General features: G+C 39.1%; 1 protein-coding gene across 3 annotated transcripts in view; it reads left to right on the forward strand.

The window, feature by feature from the left end:
- Positions 1 to 18467: 18467 nt before the first annotated feature.
- The window catches only part of TRAF3 (TNF receptor-associated factor 3), a 27805-nt gene continuing 26329 nt past the window's right edge, over positions 18468 to 19943 (forward strand). For 2 of the 3 annotated variants that reach the window (XM_010136296.1, XM_010136298.1), the window contains exon 1: positions 18489 to 18730. In XM_010136296.1, coding sequence (XP_010134598.1) covers positions 18489 to 18730 — 242 coding nt within the window. Of the gene's footprint in view, positions 18731 to 19943 lie in introns of all 3 variants that reach the window. The other variant, XM_010136295.1, reaches the window with a different exon arrangement.

The raw sequence follows: 19943 nt of genomic DNA on the forward strand, positions 1-19943 counted from the left end.
TAGTAGTCTTGTTTGCCTTCAGTTTAAGCTGTAAATTAGGAATTGATTAAAAGAAAAAATGAAACACATGCCTTTCAATTTCTTGACATGAACACAGGAAATTCTGCAGTCCTTCAGGTGAGTGATAGGGGTCGTGTCTTTAGAGAGTAGCAGCAGGTGATGCTCTGGGTCTACTCTAGCCTGTTCCTCTGAGCAGATGCAGCTTTATAAAGCTGGAAGGAAGAGAGGTTCTTTCAAAATGTTTTGTGGAAAAAGAGTGAAAATAAGCTTTTTGCGACAGTAATGCTAGACAGTATTCTAAGCACTACGACTAAGAACTTCTTGTAAATAATAAATGATGTAATTTATGATGCTTTTAATAGACAGAAGTTCATGTTCTTGTCACAATAAGTCCTTTTTGTAGGTTCACATCACGGTATAACAAGTAATTTCTAGGTTGTGATCTAGACACAGCACCTGAAGGGTGTGGGAGGAGGAAGTTGTCTGCTGGAATTACTGGGTACTATCTTGGCCTTTTCTCTCTGTTTTACCCTCCCACCAAGAATAGATGGAACCTTTTACGATTTATGAAACAGACTTGCCATCTTTCTGTAAGATTTTCTTCTTGGCCCCATCTCCTAAGTTAGTGCTAGCTGGGTTTTTTTCCTAAGGAATGCTGTGTGCATCCTTATAGTGTGTGAATCCCAGCCAGAAAGCAGCTAGGGTGCACGAGGCTGTCTTCAAGTCATTTCTCAGTGTCCTGAAGCAAAAGAAGTTAAGTGTCATGAAGGTGCTAGTTTTAGACAAACTGCAGAAACTGCAAAATATTGGAAGATCTTACTTTACCATTTATGTTCTGGTTTTTTTAGGGGAAAGGGATATTTTTGGTCCCCTTTCTGCCCAACTTCATAAAAATACAATTATGTTTTGTGTCCCTTAGTTGTTTTTTCACATTTGGCAGGTCCCAGCTTGAGACTGAAGTCCTGTTATACAAGGTAGCACTTAAACAAGTATGTGAAGGGATGGGAACTTGGTAGGTGTGCATGTAAAATCAGAGAAAGGAGGCATTATATATATTAATGTATATATATTATTTCTTAATGAAGGAGAATAGCATTTGACAGAAGTGCTCTGAGTCATGCAGAAAGTCTTTGATAACTCCTCTGATTTCTTTTTTTTCTGTTTCAAAGCCTAACAGGCCTCTCTGCTTTTCAAATTCATTGTCATAGTATTTAAATGTGGTATGTGGTCCATAAACCAGGGAAGAGATTTGAAACTGAAGATGACCTTTAGTGTTAAATAAATTATTTTTAGTAGAGACAAGCTTAAAATAAAACTAGCTAAAACTTTGTTTGGGAGCCTGAAATGGGTATACGTTGTCCATCAAAGACTTCTCAGTTTTAACTAAATAATGTTAGACAAGAAAAACAAAACATTTGAAAAAGGTTGGTTTAGTGCATAGAAACTGTGAAGAGTTTCACAGTTTTACTCTTCACCCTGTGAAGAGTAAACAGAGGACTTGTTGACAGCCGAGAGAAATTAATCGTTCTCCCATCTGTGGGTGTGGGAGCGGGTAGAAGGTATGTTTTTTATACCAACCTTTTCACTGCTGGAAGCCAAACCCCGAAAGGATGGATCTGCCTCCAAACTCTCCCATTCCCTTTCTGCATATCCCCATAAAATGTGCTCTGTTTCTGGCTCCTGCCCCTTCTCCTGGGAGGCTGCCGCAGAAAGTAGGGAGGTGCTGAAGCGCTGCTGGAGATGTCTGAGCTTTCCATGCTGTTCTCCCTGGAGGCCAAACTGGAAGAGACTGGGCAGGATCATGAGGAGGACATGGATCTCAAGGAATAATAGGTTGCTGATGGTAGGCAGCTGGGCTGCTATGGGGTAATGTATCTGGCCTTGAGCCTTGCTCCGCAGGATGCTGCGGGAAGGAGGGATGGAAAGCAGTGATGAGCCTATTGTTGCAAATGAGCTAACAGCCGGCTGCCTGGCACTGAGCGCTCAGTGTTGCTCCCTTTGCTCTTAAGTGCAGCTGTGGAGAATGAAGAAGGGAAGGGGGTGGGGAGCTAATCCAAGTACGAATTAGACTTCTAGTGTCCAAAGAGGCAATGGGCGTAAATTAAAAAAACAAACCCCAAACCAAGCAAACTATAAAATTCATCTGAACACAAGAAAAACTTTTGACTGTGGGGTGCTCAAATACTGTAACAGTTGCCTGGAGGACTGGTAGAGTCACTCTCTGTGCAGGTACTCAACACCCGAGGGGACACTGCTCTGGGCAGCTGACTCTGCCTGAGCAACCAGCTTGGACTAGGTGACCTCCAGATGTCTCTTCCAACCTCAGCCCTTCTGTGAAAGCTTCTTTAAGATCTGGATGTTTCTGTAGTTGGTGTTGTGCAACATTTGAGAAATAATTACAAATGCCCCGCTGGCGTTTGTCTCTCAAGTGCTTCTGCTGTGTAATCATGGCAGTTTTAATTGTATAGGGAAGGCATTCAAGTGTTAAAATAGTTAATTGACTGAACTCCCCCATTTAATCAGCAAAAGCAAAAAACCCACCAGCAGCATCCCTCAACAGCCCCCCCCAAAAAACCCAGAACACCCCAAACTTTAAATGATTCTTTTTTCTTTAGTTTTTTTTTTAACACCCTGAAATACTAGTGGTTATAAGAATAAAAAGGTAGCTTTAATTATAAACGATGAAGACATTAAATATAAGAAATGAAGATTTAAAAGATTGTGGGTTTTTTCCCCCCCAATTCCCTCTAGTTTTGACATGAAGTAAAATCCTCAAATTATCCTATGAAAAATGAAGGAAAAGAAAGGCAGGATCATGAGAGGAAGAACAGCAGGGAGAATCCTAAGAGATCCCACCAAACTCTGCAGTTTTTTCCTTTCAGCCTGTAACTAATAAGACATGAGATGATTTGAACAAACTTTTTTCTTCTGTAACTGATTCTTTCCCAGGCTCTTTCAGCCCGCCCCCACCGTTCGCATTTTGCATAGCCCTCAGAAAGACTGCAGTGTAGTAATTGGCAAGGAGGGAATTATTAGGAGGGAAAATCAAGCTCTGGTGGCTCCTCTTGCAGTGTTGTGTTGCTGAGATCTGCATTTGGAGAGGGAGGTAATGAACGACTGCCTTCAGATTCCCGACTGGAGACCTGGCTGCTTGCAAAAAAAGGATGAGGATAGGTTTTCGTGAAGAGTCCCTAGTGCGTGCGTGGCACGCCGGACAGCCATTAAGTTTATTGATGCAGTGGTTTGTGGTTTTATTTCTTTATCCGAAACACTTGCGGTTTCTGCCTAATACTTTTGTTTCTAATCCTCTGTGCACAGACAGTGGAGAATAAGGTAAGGTGCTTTTTGTTGCCTAACACATAAAGGATAATAGAAGTAATTTCTCCATGTTGTAGCATGCAACAATAACTGTGTTCTGTTGGAATGTAGAAGTTTTGATTACCTTTTTTATAGCTTATAACTCTCTGAAATTCATTGTAATAAATTCCCTGAAATACCTGGTATATTAAGGTTGGCAAATAGGTATTTGTACTTCATATGTATTAAAATATCTTTTTGAAATCAGTTTTTTACTTTGGTTATCCAATATAATAAGGAATTGTTTTCAAGAACAATTTTTATGTTAAGAGCTAAACCCCCAGTCCTTTCTATGTCTTATCCATGTCTTTGGATGTTTTTAATGCCACAAATTTAAGGGTATAGCACTGTCATAATGCTGCTGTTTAGCTGGGGAGTGCACTTGTTCAGTAAGAATGAAACCTTGGAGGCACCTGAATTCTCAGTGAAGTGAAGGGCTTTTTTTTGGTGTGTTGGGAGAGAAGGGAGAGGCTGGTAGTGCAAAACTCCCTGCACTTTATAGCTGAGAATATGAATGGACAGTGGCCAGGGCAATCATAATTGATGTATAAACTCAGGGTGGGAGCTTAAAAGAACTTCAGAACTTAAATTTCTTGCTGAGTTACTATATAAATGTTTAATACAGAAATTCATACCTCATTGACGACATCTGTGAGAATTACGGGCTGATTTGCAATTTATATACTATTTTGGTGGCGAGAGTGTACAACTGCAGATCTCCTTTTTGTATCAGTAAGAGTTTATTGTTGTAGTTTTATACAAATCTCGGTGCTGGGCTATTTTTCCAAATACAGCGTTTCTAGAATGAGCCAGATTGGGCTTTCCCTGGCCAGCACGTTTCTTTAGCCAGAGTCTGTAACCGCTTGTTAGCCTGTTACTTGACATGATTCAGGTCCAAAGTAGCACGACTGCCACTTTGTTAGTAGCAGTAGTCTTTCTTTTCCACCTCCTGAGGACCAAAGCTGAATTGTAGCACATGACAAAAATAAAAAGATCAGGAAGTCGTAGAAAAGACTCATCTGTAGCTGTGGACGTTTGTGGCATTTCTCCTGACTGGATAAATGCAGTCTTGGGCTCTTGTTGCAAAGCCAATTACTGCAGACAAGGTAATGGGAATGAGAGCCCAGCACAGGTAGTGGCAGGTACGCAATTCTGTGACTGTCTGGGCTTTCATAACCAGCTCTGTAACTGCTGAGGCTGATCGTCTCTACAGCATTCTGTGCAGGATGACAGCTGGGAACACGCTGCCGAGGTGGGCCTTCAGTGGCAGTCTCCTTAGTGTCATCTGGGAACATCACTGCTCTGGCACTATGGAATAGCTGCTCAGATCTGTCAGGGTTCACTGGCACTGGGGGCTCTGTGGTAGGTGGATGCAAACTTTGTTGAGAAGAGTTGGCAAACTTAATATTCTTGCAAAACTGTGGTTTGACTGTCTCTGTTGTAAGTGGTCAGGCAAGTTTACTGCAATGTGGTCGCAAAATGGTAAATGTGAGAGAGACTGTGGCGACTTCAGGTTTGGCGTACTACTGGTGGCCAAGGCTGCTTTCTAGCATTTGTTACGTCTAAACCATACTGTTGACATTCAGGAATGCACTTAGAGACTGATGAAGTTTTGTATTAATTATGATTTCGGACTCTTTTTCTCTGTGCTTGTAAAAATTGCAGCATCAAACAAGCTTTCCCAAACCAGGTTGCTTTCTTCTAATGACCTGTTTGAATATTATCATAGTGTGGTTTTTTTGTTTGTTGGGTTTAAATGTTCCGCAGAAGAATTAGGTACTTTCCCAGAACTAGGCTGATGTTTCTAAATGGAATTTAACAGACTGTTACCAAGAAAATGGCACTGCTCTGAAGGTTTTGTACAGTCCATAATGACACAGTGTATCTGGGTGGAGAAGGTTGTGTGTGTCTGAAAGCAGGAAAAGTTAGCTCTGATTTTTACTTTCTGCATGTCTTTCTATAATGTTTTGTTGAGAGTCCTTTTTGAACAGTAGTGGAGGAAAGGAAAGCAATGGTTTAAAAATCATATGTTTGTATGTTACCTTTAATGTTCTTTATGCTGTTTTTTAAGTTTATCACTAAAAATTAGTTTGATACCTTCTTGGTTTCATTAGGCTGACTTAACAGATGTTGAGAAGCCTGTTACAGGTTTTTGGAATGAAGGTAACATAACTTACACTTTTTTTTTCTTTAGGGCAAAGAAAGAAACTGGGCAGACCATAGCAAAGCTCTCCTTGTTGGCAAGAGTAAAGAGAACCCTAACAGAACATTGAGAGAGCCTGTTCTCCTTTCTCCTCAAGATCAAATGAGATTCAAATAAAACAAAGGAAATGTAAGCAAACAATCTTCCAGGTTTGGCAGAAGGGAGAGATGTTAGCGTGTGAAGAATAAAAGTATACAGGTTTGATGAGAAAACTGTGTCACGGGCTTTGGAAATCAAGAGCTTTTTTGAACTAACAATTCCCCTTTTTAATATTGTAGTCCCTGCAGGTATCTGTCAAGGAGAATTGTTATGTGAGAAGGAGTATGTACTTTCCAGACCGATACAGAGTTTACCTGGTAGCAGATAGCTAGGGAGGAGGTTAGAAGAGGCAGTAAGAACTGAGGCAAAGGGTTGGGAAAGAGGAGAACTATCAAGCCTTTCAACCACTGTGCTGTTCTGATAGCAGCTCTGGTCCTGATGAGGTGTTTCAATGGAAAAGGGTCTCGTGACCTGTTCTTAAGGCTAACCTGTTCTAAAGAGTAGATTCTAAGAAAATACGTATGCTTGATGGAATCATGTTGCTCCTGGTTTGGAGACTCACATTTAAACTTACAATGCTTGTACCTGGACTTGTGGATTGCTTGAAAGTGTATTCACGCCTATGTGAAGTTCTTTGGTGGCACTGCCACTGCTTAGTGTATCTGTGATACGATAAAATTATTTCTTGATGCTTTTGATTTTAATACAACTGTGTTTGGCTCCTGGGAAAAATAATTTGTCAAGCACAAAAATTCCGATAGTGTTGGGTCAACAGAAGGAGACAGATTTATTTGGAATTACAGACTGATGTACTTTCTCTCACAGGTTTCTTTTGGCGTTCGTTTTGTGTGCATGCCTGAACTGGACTGTACTTAATCTGAACGCCATGAGCTTGCTAGTTAATGGTTAGGAGGCAAATTGCTACTACATTTGCTAAGGTGTTTGTGATTTTTATTATTAGTTTTTCTACTAAAACATGAGTGTTTGTATAGAGGAGAATATTTTACCTGAGCAGTTTTTTTTACTGGATTGAGTAGATGGTTAGGACTCATGTGGAGTATTTTTCTACTTAACTACCATCTTGCAATTTACTGGAAATCACTTTTTGCTTTGTTTTCAATATAGCATCTAGTCATACACGTAACATTTCCTCCTTATATCAAAAAGGTAGTACAGCTTTTTGTGAGGATGAGCATTTATTTGATGACTTTGGTCTGAATTTCCACGTGCAATGCTTGGTTTACGTTGCAATGCTGCTGTGATGAAAATTGACACCGGGAATATGTATTGCAAAAATCAGTGTTGTTGATTTTTATGTTTTGCTTCAAGGTAAAGCTTGAATTTAGTAGTGAAGGTCTTGGTTTAAACTACTGGTCAAAACTCAGCAGGTTAGAGGAAAAAGGAGGCTATGTGACAGGTATTACATGAGTACGAAAAGTTTGCATTAATAGAGACGAGCTCTTACTTGCATATTATATTCAGCTTACTTTTTTTTAAAAGAACAACCCTATCTGGAGATTATTTTTAAAAAATTGGGCGATGACATCATTAAAGGTTAAGATTTTTATGAGGGAAGAGAGAAAAATTGGGATTGTTCTCATTCAGCTAAACTTAAGATAGTGTGGATTTGCCTTGATTACGGCCGTTGTTTGCCCTCTATCCTCTGTAAGCACACTAATGAAATCCCTTACTTCAGTGAGTCACAGAAGCTGTTTGGATTGATAACAAAATACATCTTCGTTCCAAAATGGAATAACCCTCACTTATTTGCTGACAGCTGTGCTGATGATAGCTGTGATTAGTAAAACTCCAGTGCAGTCAATGCCCAGGAGAATAAATTATTAAAACTGGATAAAGAAAAAAATACAGTGTGAGTTTACATACACTGAGTTTAATAATTCTTTATTTTTTTTCCTCTGAATAACTCTTGAAAAAGGAAGCTTAAAAAAAACCCAAGGAAAAGACAATTTTTGACACTGTGTGATTAACCCACAGAACTCACTTATCTGAGATAACACTAGGAATTCTCTGCTCTCGGCCTCAAAATAATTGCTTCTAGAGTTAGCAGAGGCATAGAGAAAAGAGAAATCATGTTTTACAAATGTTTTGGAGCTGTGTTTTTTCTTTCTGTTTTTTCCATTTTTTCTTTTTCTTCCAACTGTTGTATGTTGCAAGAACTTTACATCTGCTGAAAGCATCTACTGCTAGGCTTGAATGAAATGGTGACAGGATGTCTGTGCTGTAGGCGATGAGCCTGTCACTAGTGTGGTGTAGAGACTCTTTAATGATGGAGAAGAATCCCAGGAACTGGATTGTGACTGGCTTCATGGGTTTATACCATGGAATTTTTGATGTCTTTTGGGACTTTATGCTATATTGTAGGAAGTGCATTTATGTATGTACTTAATTGGATTCTATTTGACAGCATTTTGGACTCTTCTAAAGGCAGCAGTACAAGAGCTTCCAGAACAGTGTGAAGCAGTTAGAAGAAAGGATTCTTCACAGGAGCACTTACAATGTTAAGGTGGTTGCTCTCATTACATAGAGAGATGAGGGTATCTTGACCTCTCTAGCTGTTTGTCATTAATACTATACCTGGTGTTTTCAGATCCTGAAATTGCTTCATACAGATCATGAAGCATGGGGCTGCAGTTTAGTTGGAAAGTAGGGGAGAGGGGGTGGGGAGTGTGAGTCTTATGAGACTAAGAAGGGCAGGTGATTTCTTCCTAGGAGGAATTAGGCTGGTGACAAATCTCCTTAGAATAAGAGTCCAAAAATATTACTACTTACTGATGTAGAATACTTCAGGCCAGGAATGCTATAAAAGATGAGCAATATTGTGCTTGTTTTACAGTTCAGGGGAAAACAAAGTGGAAAAGTATTAAAAAGACGTAGCCATTCAGTGGAATTTGTGGAAAAAAATTCCAAACCACTGCTGTAGTATTGGAAGCTTCATTGCCTCAATACAAGTTATTTGCAAAAGTGGGCAATCAGCACTCTGTCCTCTGAATAGTCATTAGTGGTGCAACATCCTTTAAGATTAGGACTTAAGCCCCTTGCTGTAACAGTGAGTGTCCTCTGTGTGCTTTTAAATCTGGCATTTGCTCCAGTTGGAAGCTATTTTTTGCATATCTAGACTATGCCTACATGGATCTTCGTAATGTAAGCAGATAGTATTTATCAGCATAAATTCTGCAACGCATCTCTTGAGTGTTCTCATTGAGTTTCTAGTGCAACACCTGAAGCCTTGCAGATTTGAATTTTGAAAACCAAAAATGCATGTTTAAATGTTAGATTGCCATTAATACTTGAATCATAATATGTATTATTAATACATATAATACATGATGTATGAATACATATGTCAGAGCAACTGAATAGTTGCTCTATTCAGTATTCAGTTGGTAGAGGTGAACACAATTTCATTAATATTAACTAGAGGAGACTTCTAACATGCAAAAAGAATTTTCAACTATAACTGGCAACTTCATATTCCAAATCTGAAGGCAGAACTCCTTCTAAGGGCTGGTGGATAGTGTGGAAAGCACCGTTTTTTTAATGTATCTCTTAGCAGCAGCAGTACTGTACAATTCTACCAGAAGTTTCTGTGAAAGGTTGCTATCTCTTGTGTTAAACTTTTTTGGCTGTGTAACAGTGATAAACACTTGCTTTTGGATAATGATGTGAAATATTGTCAAAAATTTGTAAAGCAGTCTTATAATCTTCACATTAAGTATATTGTAGAACAACAACCTCCTCATCAAATTTCTTTTTTTTGGTTAAGTCTCAAATTTGAGTGCAAGACAGAAACCTTCAAAGGGACCTGGGTTTTTTGTGTTCTTAGTAGTATCCTTTCTGAACCAGTGCTGTAGACATGGCTTGTTCTCAAGATGCCAACAATATCTATTGATCTGAAACCTCCAGAATAACGGTTGATGCAGACCTGCAGGTAGCAAATACAGGATTTAAGGTTTGGCAAGGCAAAATAATAAAATAGTTTGATATATGGGAAATCACCACCTGAGACAGAAACTAGGAAATTGCATGCAGGTTCCAGGTAAAAGAATCTTTTAAGGAGCCTTTGCCGCTGGAAGAACGAATACTGTCGTACACCAGAAGGAATTTGTCTTATTGGCCTTCAGTAGCACGTTACCAAAGTCTACAATGACTGTGAGAGGAAGCAACAAGTTCCTTCCTTTCTTACATTCCTGGGAAACATGTTTTGTAAATCTTCAGTTACAAAACCCCAGCTTCATCCATGAACACTTTTATCAAGGTAAAAAATGAGTTAGATAGCAGTGAATATAAAGTTCTGCTTCTGAATGTTCTGATACATCTGAATTAAGGGGCTATGACTTTTTCCAAGCCTTGTTTTTATCTCCCAAAAACTCAATTTCAGTAGTACGTTTTTCTAGAGTTGTAGAAACTGGAATGCATTTTATTATATCTAGAAATACAAGCACAAGTGTGTTGGATTTTTGTAAATTTTTTTTTCTCTGTGGTGTTTTTTATTGTGGGTTTTTTTCCCCCCAGATTCCATTTGCAGATGTTTCAATTGTTTTTTTTTTTCTTCTGGTAGAAAAATCTTAACAACAACCCCCTGCTCTCCCTTAATTTTCCCAATCTTCCAGATGTTTGTCATAGAAAATGCAATATAAACAGTGAAGTATACAATATAAACACTGAAACCACTGACATTAAATGTGCTATCACTCCATTAAACAAGTGGACAATGTTTTTGTCTTCCCTCACCTTCTGATAAATAACAAAATACAGGCAAATAATGAGAGTTGCCTTTCTGACCTTTTTTCCTTTTTCTTTCTGAGTAAGAAGCAGTGATTTTAGACAAAGCTAAAGATGTCATCTACAGTGGTGGAAAAATCAACTTAAGATTAGTGAGAGGTTGAGATCTGTGCATAAATGAATGTCTTCCAGGCAGTTTAATGTTAAAGAAAATATTCTGATGATGCCATTTGCTGCTGTTAGTTTCTAAAATTTGATCAATGTTTAGGGCAGTGTGAGAAAGTAATTCTTTTTTACCTGTGCTTACAGTATGCAGTCCTCAACTGGATAAAAGGTAAGAACAGGAAATGTTTTATGTGAGTGAGTTGGTTTCCATAGCAGACAGATTTTTTTTTTTTTTTTTTTGGGCTCTGGATGTAGGCTTAGAAAACTTATTTAGGCTATTATGAGTGGAAAGAATGTTGTGGAAGTGAGATACTAGTGATGCTAGTTTTCTGGGACAGCCATTTCTAGTTCCACAGTATTTCATTTCAGCATTGAAGTGCAGAGCTGCGTTCTATTTCATTTACCACCTTTCTCTATACTCTGCTGTGTTCAGAATTACCTGGGAGGATTATTTTGTTTTAGCTGAGCTGCATTTTTAAGTCAGATTAACTAATACTTTTGAGAAGGCAGTTTTCCTGTAATTATTTATAATAATCCCCTTGAAGTACTTTGTATTTATTTATTTACTGGTTCCAAGACCTTTGCCTTCATATAGAAATCCAAATCCCAGCTGGGGGTTAGCTTCATAGGTGAAATGCAATAACTGGTATGTTTTCTCTTTATTGCACCTATAGACAAGTACCCAAATTGCAATTCATAATGCAGAAGAAAGTACTCATGGCGAGCTTGGACAGCATGTCTCTTCTCTGTTGTCTTGCGACTCAGGCTTTCAAAGCTTAAGCGGTCTTTTGATTTCTAAAAGAGACTTTTGATTTTTTGCACTATTGAGAGCTGTAGATAGTAGGCATGAGTCAAAATACAAACACTTTGTTTTTACTACTGCCTCAGGCTGAATCTTAAAGCTGTTTTGCCAGCCCAGATGTCATGATTCAAAAAGGACCTTGCTAACTTTAAAAAAAAAAAAGCAATAGTTTAACATAGTGTTGTATAAAAGTCAGCTTTCCTAAATTGCGCTGAATTACTTTTCTGTTGTCTTTTATTTAGCAGTTAAAAATTCAATTCCTTTTGAAGGTTGGGGTTGTCTTCCTCCCATCAGTACAGTGTATGAATATTAATTCTATGCAACCTATTGTTGGGTAGTTACTAAAAGTTTCAATGCCTGGGCTCTTGGATACTCTGAACTATATAAATGCTATGTTATTATTTATAAATATTCCCATTTTCATCTCTTAATGATGATGTAGTTACTTTGCACATCTATCCAATGCTTTGTTTTCTCTTCAGAATCTAGACACTTGTTACTTTGAGCAGGAGTGAGTATGTATTAGAACTGTTTTCATGAAAGCCTAGTCTAGCAAGCTTGCTAAATTGAGTTCCCTGTACTGGGATGCTGTTTTGTTTAAGTCTGTAAGACACTCTAACATGAACGTGTAGATTCATTGTTGAAAGCGATAGAACCAAGGAAAGTGCTGAAAAATTAAGAATAAAATAATGTAAAACTTAGCTTACTATTCATTTTATGCTATTCAGTCATCTTGCAAACTAGATCATGGGAAATGCACAATGTTTGTGATTCAAGAGACATGTGGGTGTTCTTGTGCAAGAATATCACAATAACCATTTTTGGTCATACTTCTGATTTTCTAGTTCAGATGGGAAAAAGAATAGCCTGTACCATCCAAGCCAAAAAATAGTTTTGCTATTTGTTCAATATTTTTTACATAACAGAATCCTCAAAGATTATTATTGAAATCTGGTTTAGCTGCTTGAGAACGTAGCAGTTCATGTGTCAGAAGAGGCCTTTTTTCTATATAGGACTATCACACCATAATTGCTATAATAAAAGCTCCTCACAAGCGACTGGAACAGATTGCTTGGAGAGGCTGCGGTATCTTCACCCTTCGAGTCTGTGGAAACGCTGTCTTTGCCAACTTGATCTGACTTTGAAGTTGGCCTTGCTTTGAACAGGGGTTTGGGATAAGTCACCTCCAGAAGCAGCTTCCAACTTCTGCATCTCTGAGATACCACACTAGTAAGTGGCTGTGAAGAGCTTGCAAACGGCAGAAGCTTCTTGTGTGGAGAATAATAGGTCTCTTCTGCCTGTTTTCCAGTGCTTCTATCCAAGTAGTGATTTTTGCTATAGATCTTCATCTGTTCTGTTCTGTTGATGATCTCAAGGTCTTCTTCACAGTTGGTTTGCATTAGTTTATGCAAGGAAGGTGGTTACTTATAGAAGCATAGTGCAAAGTAGCTAAAATACCCAATTTATTTTAACATAACGAAGAAGAGTTTTAAAGTATCAGTGCTGCTTTTATTTTTGTACAGGAATTAGACCTAGCATTGGAATGTTTTGCATACAAGAAGATAAGGAATGGTCTTTTTTCACGGTGTGAAGTTATATCTAGTGTTGGTGACCGGCGACCCTTACCTGTGTCTTCCTATTCCCCTCAGGATTTGCTCTTAAAGCATATGCTGGAAATACCTCAGCACTGGTTACTTCATCCTCTCTGTGCTGTATAGTAATAGTGAATAGCGCTTTAAGCACAAGTGCATGAAGGAAAAAAAAAAATCCATAAATCCCTTGTGCAAATAAGAGGAGTGAAAAATGCCAAGACTTCTAACCTCACCCAAGGTAAAATCAGTGCATGGTCCTCTTTCAACCCTGCTGCTCCAGTGCTGCATCAGTCACTACCTACCTATTTTTGTGGAGTGATTCAAGCTGTTTTGCATTTTATTTATCAGTTAGTCTTTTGTGCCCCTGCCCAGACTCAATATTGGAGCTTTTACTGGAATGCGAGGCTGAGGGGTGGGTGGAGGTTGTGAGAATGGCCCTCTGCAGTAAGACTCCTTCATGTTTAAGAGCTCTAGAGTCAAGATTCCCATGGCAGGCTCCCTACTCAGCTTTAATTTTTTTGACGTGTGTGCACTGAGTAAATAGATAAGACATTGTCAGCACTACACTGCTTTCAGCTTGCATTATTGTTCTTACCAGTCAGCGAGGTATGACAGTATATATTACATATAATCGCACTCAGAAGTAGAAGCAGAACTGAGTCAGAAGTTGTCTAAAAGATAGTGAAAGAAAGATGTACATTCTTTTCAGTAAGTATGTGTTAGGAACTTAGTAGAAGCTATAAAATGCTGAAATGTAAGACAAGGAAAAGTTCAGGTAGTTGAAATTGAATTATTAAAAGATAAAGATTTCTGTGTGATAAAGCAATAATTCTTGTTGATAGACTCATGGGCTGGGAAGACTGAAGAGCTGGAATTACCACCCCGGGAACCTGATTATGTGTATCCTCTGAAGTAAAGAAGAAAACTCTGGAGTGAAATGGATAAAGTCTAGTTTCCTACTAATCTGTGCTTTACATCCTTTTCACCTCTCCTCCCTCCTCCTTAATAACAAAATAAAGTCCTGCAGCCCACCCCCAGGAGGGTGGTTGTTGTTACAATATTGGAGGAAACTAAGACCACGACGTTTCCTTGGACCAGAGGGAGCAGGTGGTCTTGGGTGGTTTGGATGTAATTGTGTACTGACAACTGGTAGACCACACAGAGGTGGCGGTGGAGGAGGTTGCACTTCTACAGCCTCTTGCCTGCTGGTACACTACAGTAAGTTTCTCTTTCTGTTCCCCACATAGGTTTCATGAAAATGAGAGCTCTCAGTCCAGTTGGTTCCTAAGTGGTTTTGAGAGGCTGGGAAGATAGACAGCACAGTCACAAGCCCTATCTCATTAAAAGCTAGACTAAAAAAGCATACCCCATGCTACCAAAAAAAGTGACCTAGTTAGGATGAGATACTGAAGCGTGTGTGGTTTTATGCTTTTTATGAGAATACAGAAACTGGTTTTTGAAAGGGAAGGATTGAATCATCTTACTGGTCACTTTTCTGCTGTGACCTTTAGATCCCTGTCCAACTTCAGGTTTCTTTTTCAGAGCTTAATTTAGATATTGTGCATACAGTGCTGTTTTGTAGAGTAGCTTCTGTTCTCAGGGCAAATTGTAATTTGATCAGAAAGCTTTTCTATCCTAAGTAATAAGCACATTAGGTTGTGTCTTCTGTTATCCTCTTCTCTGGTGGTGTAACAAACATTTATTTCAAAGAACTTCTTGACCTTTTTGAATTTTTAAACTTTGGCAAAAGCTTATTCGTTTTGTATTGTCAGTATATTGAAACTGTCTTCATGCAGAGCTTACTAGGTTCCAAATTCCCTGGTCTCTTTAACAATCAATTTTTTGGGGGATGTTTTAGATTATATAAGAGTTAAATTTTTTCCTTTTTTAAAATGTAAATTTATTTTCAGTTTATAGAAGCTTTATTGTATTTCTGTGTTGCAAATTGATTTTATTCCCAATGAGCAAATAAAATATATGTGGTATAAAACAGACCTCTAGTGCAGATTTCTGGGATGTTTACCTTCTCTGTGGTGAGAACAGCATCCTTGCTTAAAGAAGGAAAGAACCAAATGCTTTTTTGTTTAGGAACTCCCATGCTTTATAATTCTTGGAACTTCCTTGACGGTAAATTCACTTTTCCTTCTAGTTTCTAAGCCTCTGTACTAATGTTTGTACGAGCTAAGTAACAACGAGCTGTTCTAACCTTTATTACAGTATATACAGCCTGAAATATTAACTGAGGATCGAGCCTCAGGTACTTGAGTACCACTTGAAGAGTAGTGGAAAAAAATGGAGCTCACTGAGACCTAACAGCTCAGTCAGACTGGAGCAAGCAGTGTCACCCATCTGATGACCAGAACAATCTCTGCTACTGTTGCTCTGAGAATCACGAGCATAAGCATATGCTGGCTTCAGGAGCGGTGCCTCAGAGAGTGTAATGAGCAGTGGACAGAACTAACCTTGGTGGCAGTGCCTCTCTTTTGTGCTCATCTGTCCTGAAAAGTGATTGTCCAAGATTCAAAAGTTTTAAAAGACATCTAAACGTCATACTCTTTTATTTGATTATTTTTTCCCAGGGATAAGAATCTTGAACTTCAGAAGTAGCTAGTGGTGAACTAGCAGTTAGGATTTAGCTTGCTGAACAAGAACCAGAGTCTTTGACTTGCCACATCTTTAGGAATCAGAGGCCCCCACCAGATCTACCCTATCTCGAATGTTCTTGCCAGACTCCTCTCCCCAGTTTCTATTCCGTTGTAATAAGGAGGTTTTGGTGTTCTTTTAAGCTCAGTTCTCGGTATTTTATTGCAGGACTTCATAAACAGCTTCCTAGTTTTGCTGCATAAGAAAACGCTGACAGTTCAGAGTACTGTGGAAGGTAATTCCTCCCCAAGTGACTACTGTGCTGCTGGGCTTGTTCAGGTTTTCTGGTCTGATATTCTTCATAAAACAGAAAGACCTAAGCTGAGGCACGCAAATCTGTTAGGCATACTGCATAGTAAATTTTATTTTTCAGTGTGCTTTCTGTTTGTTTTTTGTGACAAGATACCCAGTATGTCAGTTCCAAAAGTGGAGTCCTGTGGAGCCCTGTTCAGCTTATTTTGGTATGAAGTCTCTTGTTAGCTGACAGTCCGGCTCCTCAGCAGTTTCGTATCTCTGTGAAACTCTCACCTGCTGCTCAGTTGGCATTTGGTACTCTTTCTCAGTTAAATCTCTTCACTTCTTGTGACCCCTCACTTATTCTGACCAATTATTCAGTTTTCATGAAGAAATCATGCTATTGGAAGTCTTCACGCTTCTAATAATCTTTAGTTTCTTTTTGTTTGGAAGAAGCTTAATGGGGAAACAGATGTATTATATGACTTGCAAGTTCAGGAACTTTGTGGTCTCTTGATTTGCCAATTCTCCTGTCAGCATCTGTTTTGGAGCCTGTTCTGAAATTTTTCGGTGGGTCAGAATCAGGCCAAGCATTGTTTTATTCTGGCATTTAAAGGAAAACCATGTTCCCTGTGTTGTATCAGTCAACATGTTTGAAGTGGGCTTTTGACTTCAAGAGCTGACAGAATGGTAGAGATCTTGAATATGATAAAAAAAATGCAATTGCAGGGGCAAAAGAGGCATTATAGTGTCTAGCTATGAATTAAAAATCAGAGAACTGAAAACTTTCACAGATTCGTAAACTACAAGCTCCAAATAAAGCTTTTCCCACTGTTGCACACAAGAAGCAAATCCACAGATTGGGAAGTTTCACTAGTCTGGGTGCTTATGGAGCTGCTCTTTTCCTCTCTTGTTTATCTCCTTTTCTTCTACAACTGCAGAAAAGTGCCACGTCCTAAGCTTCCGACTGGGTTCTCCTCTGTCCAGTCACAGATGTTCATCAATGGCAGTCATGTCTTGGGCAGTCTTTAAGGCTAGACTACTTTTGTCAACTGCTTTCCTTTCTCACTTGTGGCACTTTTCTTAACCTCCTTGTCTCTCAGACTCTTGTTCTCGGCATCACATCTCATTTCTTGTGTGCTGGTTACAATCTCTTGAATTGCCTCTTTGGTGTCATCATTTTCTGAGTTTTATTTGGGTTTGCTGCTGAAACTCTAGTTTGGGCTTCGCGTACTTCCCTGGTCTGAAATTATCTGAATTTCCTTATTAATGAGAGTTGCTTTCAGTTCAGCACTGATTTTTCTTCTGTTTTTTAAGCTAGTGTTCTGCCAAAGCATTAGAGTCTGCATCTTTGAAGAGTATGTAAGGAACAGGCAGACGTTAATTCAAATTATGGACCAAGATTTGTATTTCCCTTTCGGTTACTCTAGAAACTGTTTCTTTGGGTGGGGGGTTTTTGGTGGTTTTGTATAAGACCCAATCATCAGATTTACTTACTGAGTTATGAGGATGATTTCGTTAGGCTTTTGCTATGTTTGATGGAGATACAGAGGGGCTGTCCCCTGGGGCGAGGGAACAATAAAGTGTGGATTTGTCATTCAGTACCTCTGTCTTTGCTCGGCTGATGTTTGTAAAGTCATGTAATGGTATCAGCAGTGAGTTGCAAGTTTTTGTCTTTTGTTTCTAGAAATAGCAGCATCAGAAATGAAAGAAATTTCATTGTCTCTTTAGTCTCCATGGAGAATTCCATACCGAAAGTATAGATGCAGAAATGCTCTACAAGAAAATACACTTGATTACAAGTACTTGTTCTGGGCTTAGTGAGGGAAGAAGAGAGATCACAAGAAGGTTTGCGTTTTGGGATGTGAGGCATTTGACTCCCTTTGTGGTACTGGTGGACATATTTTTCTAATTGAGAAATAAACTGGGCCTCATTTCTTCATTCTGCTTCTTAAAGTTGAATTATAACTGTAATGCTTGAGGCAACTGTACAGCAGTGGAATAGATTTATCAGGTGTTGGTTAACGTGAAGTATGCCTTTTTCTTGTAAATAGCCAAACATTTCTCTTTTGTGAGTAGGTGTTGTATCCTCCAACTGTGCTTTCTTCTTCATGTGCTGAGGTTTTTTAAGACTACTTACACTTGTTTGACTGCAAGATAAGCAAGGAAATAATTGAAAGCGGGTTTTAAATTTTAACCTGGGGTATTCTTCCTCTGTTGCTCTGCTAAAGCTTTGCATGCTGACATAGAGGAATCATAGTCCAAGATAATAGCTACTGTAATTCAACTTCATTAATTATTTTCTCAGCTGCCCATCAAGTTGTGCTTAGTCTGGTGAGTTAATCAAGTGGCCATGTTATACAGGCCTTTCCCCTCTGCCAATTAGACCTGTATCACCTGTTCTTTTTGTGTGGGGAAGTATGATGAAAAGACTGCAAAGTGTTTAATAAATAAAAACCTGTTGTGTTGTTCTGAAACAGATATAAAGCAGCATGTTGTACAATTTGCTGTTGCATCCGCTATGCTTAATATACTTAGGCAGTTAGTATGTATTATGTTCCCATGATGTGTGGCCACGCATCTGTTCTTCATGCTTTCTGTTATTATGTAGTTTCTCAGAAATGCTACATTCATTTTTAGTTAAATGGAGAAAGATCTTAATTTCTCAGACGTTTTTATCATTTTTCATTCACAGAAACTATATTAGAGCATGGACACCAGTAAGAAGACGGAACCCCCTTTATCTCTAGAAATGGTACAACAAAGGGCCAATCCTGATCGCAGTCCTTCAGCATCGATTTATGTTCCAGAGCAAGGTGGCTACAAAGAGAAATTTGTAAATGCCGTGGAAGATAAGTATAAGTGTGAAAAATGTCACCTCATCTTATGCAATCCTAAACAGACTGAATGTGGACACAGATTCTGTGAGACCTGCATGAATGTCTTGCTGAGGTACGTTTGTTTGTTGTGGTAGAACGTGTTGAGACATCTAAATATCATGGACCACTGAAAATAGCATGGACACCGTTGTAGTTTTAGGAATACAATAAGCTAATGCCCTGGCTTGAAGCAGCCTTCTGCTTGCTTGCTTATTTGTTATCTGCATGCTGTTGCAAACCTTCGTGTTCCAGTCTGGATGAGGATGAGACAACTGAGCTTTCCATCAATAATGAACTGGCATTAAAGTGGTTTAATCCCATGTATTATTAGGTAGGCGTTTCATTGCCCATGGAGCCTATACCGAGTAGCAATTTCACATGACTGCTGACGTGGCTAGTTTGGTGTAGAGTACTCTTAGTACTGTGGCTGTGTGAGGAAGTGAGCCTGCAGAGGCTCCTTAGACTGATGGCACCTAACCTAGCTGTGGACTCAGCCTTACAGTTGCGTAAAAGTAACTTATGGATAAATGTAACTGCTTGTGGAACTTCCTTTCCCCATAACCCTTCTAGCTGTATGCCCTGGAGCTTGAATGTTTTATGGATTTCAGGAGAGTCAGGAAGGCTGGCTTCTCTAGTACTGAGACGTTTTGGGCCAGACAATGTTATAGACATAAAACAAATGCTGAGAGATGCAATCTTTCCCAGTCTAGGTAAGAATAAAAGTGTGGTCGTTCAAGGAATATGTAGCTTTTAAGAAGTATCTGTGCATCAGTAGAAGTATATTTCTTTGCCCCTCGGCTTTGATGCATTGCTACTGACACACTGATTGCATCACACTGCTGAATACAACGTGGTCTAGTGTTTGAAGACTGTTCTGCAAGCTTTAATCTTCTGGGGTAAATAAGCAGTCAGTACTTTCATTTACTACTAGGGGTACAGAAGAGATTGAGTTTACTGGATGTTGCACACTGGACTCCCAACAGATATTACTTTGGAAGGTGTGTTTGCTTTTGTGACCATCCTGACTCCAGGTGTTAGTCTTTATTTCACTTGGAAATATGGTAATCTCACATGGATATAAATCAAGACTACACGCAGTATGGCAAAAGAGGTTGGAGGATATTAGATTACTCTGTCTCGTGATGAAGAGTAACCTCTGTACTAGACAAATACACGGGTCCATAGATCACTAATCCATTCCTGTAGATTTTGTGTTACAGCATGACAAGTTTAAAACAACAACCAAACCTACCGCCCCCCCCCCCCCCCCCCACCTCCTTTCCTAC

This window comes from Buceros rhinoceros, unplaced genomic scaffold (assembly GCF_000710305.1).
Source record: "Buceros rhinoceros silvestris isolate BGI_N320 unplaced genomic scaffold, ASM71030v1 scaffold7595, whole genome shotgun sequence".
Lineage (NCBI taxonomy): Eukaryota > Metazoa > Chordata > Aves > Bucerotiformes > Bucerotidae > Buceros > Buceros rhinoceros.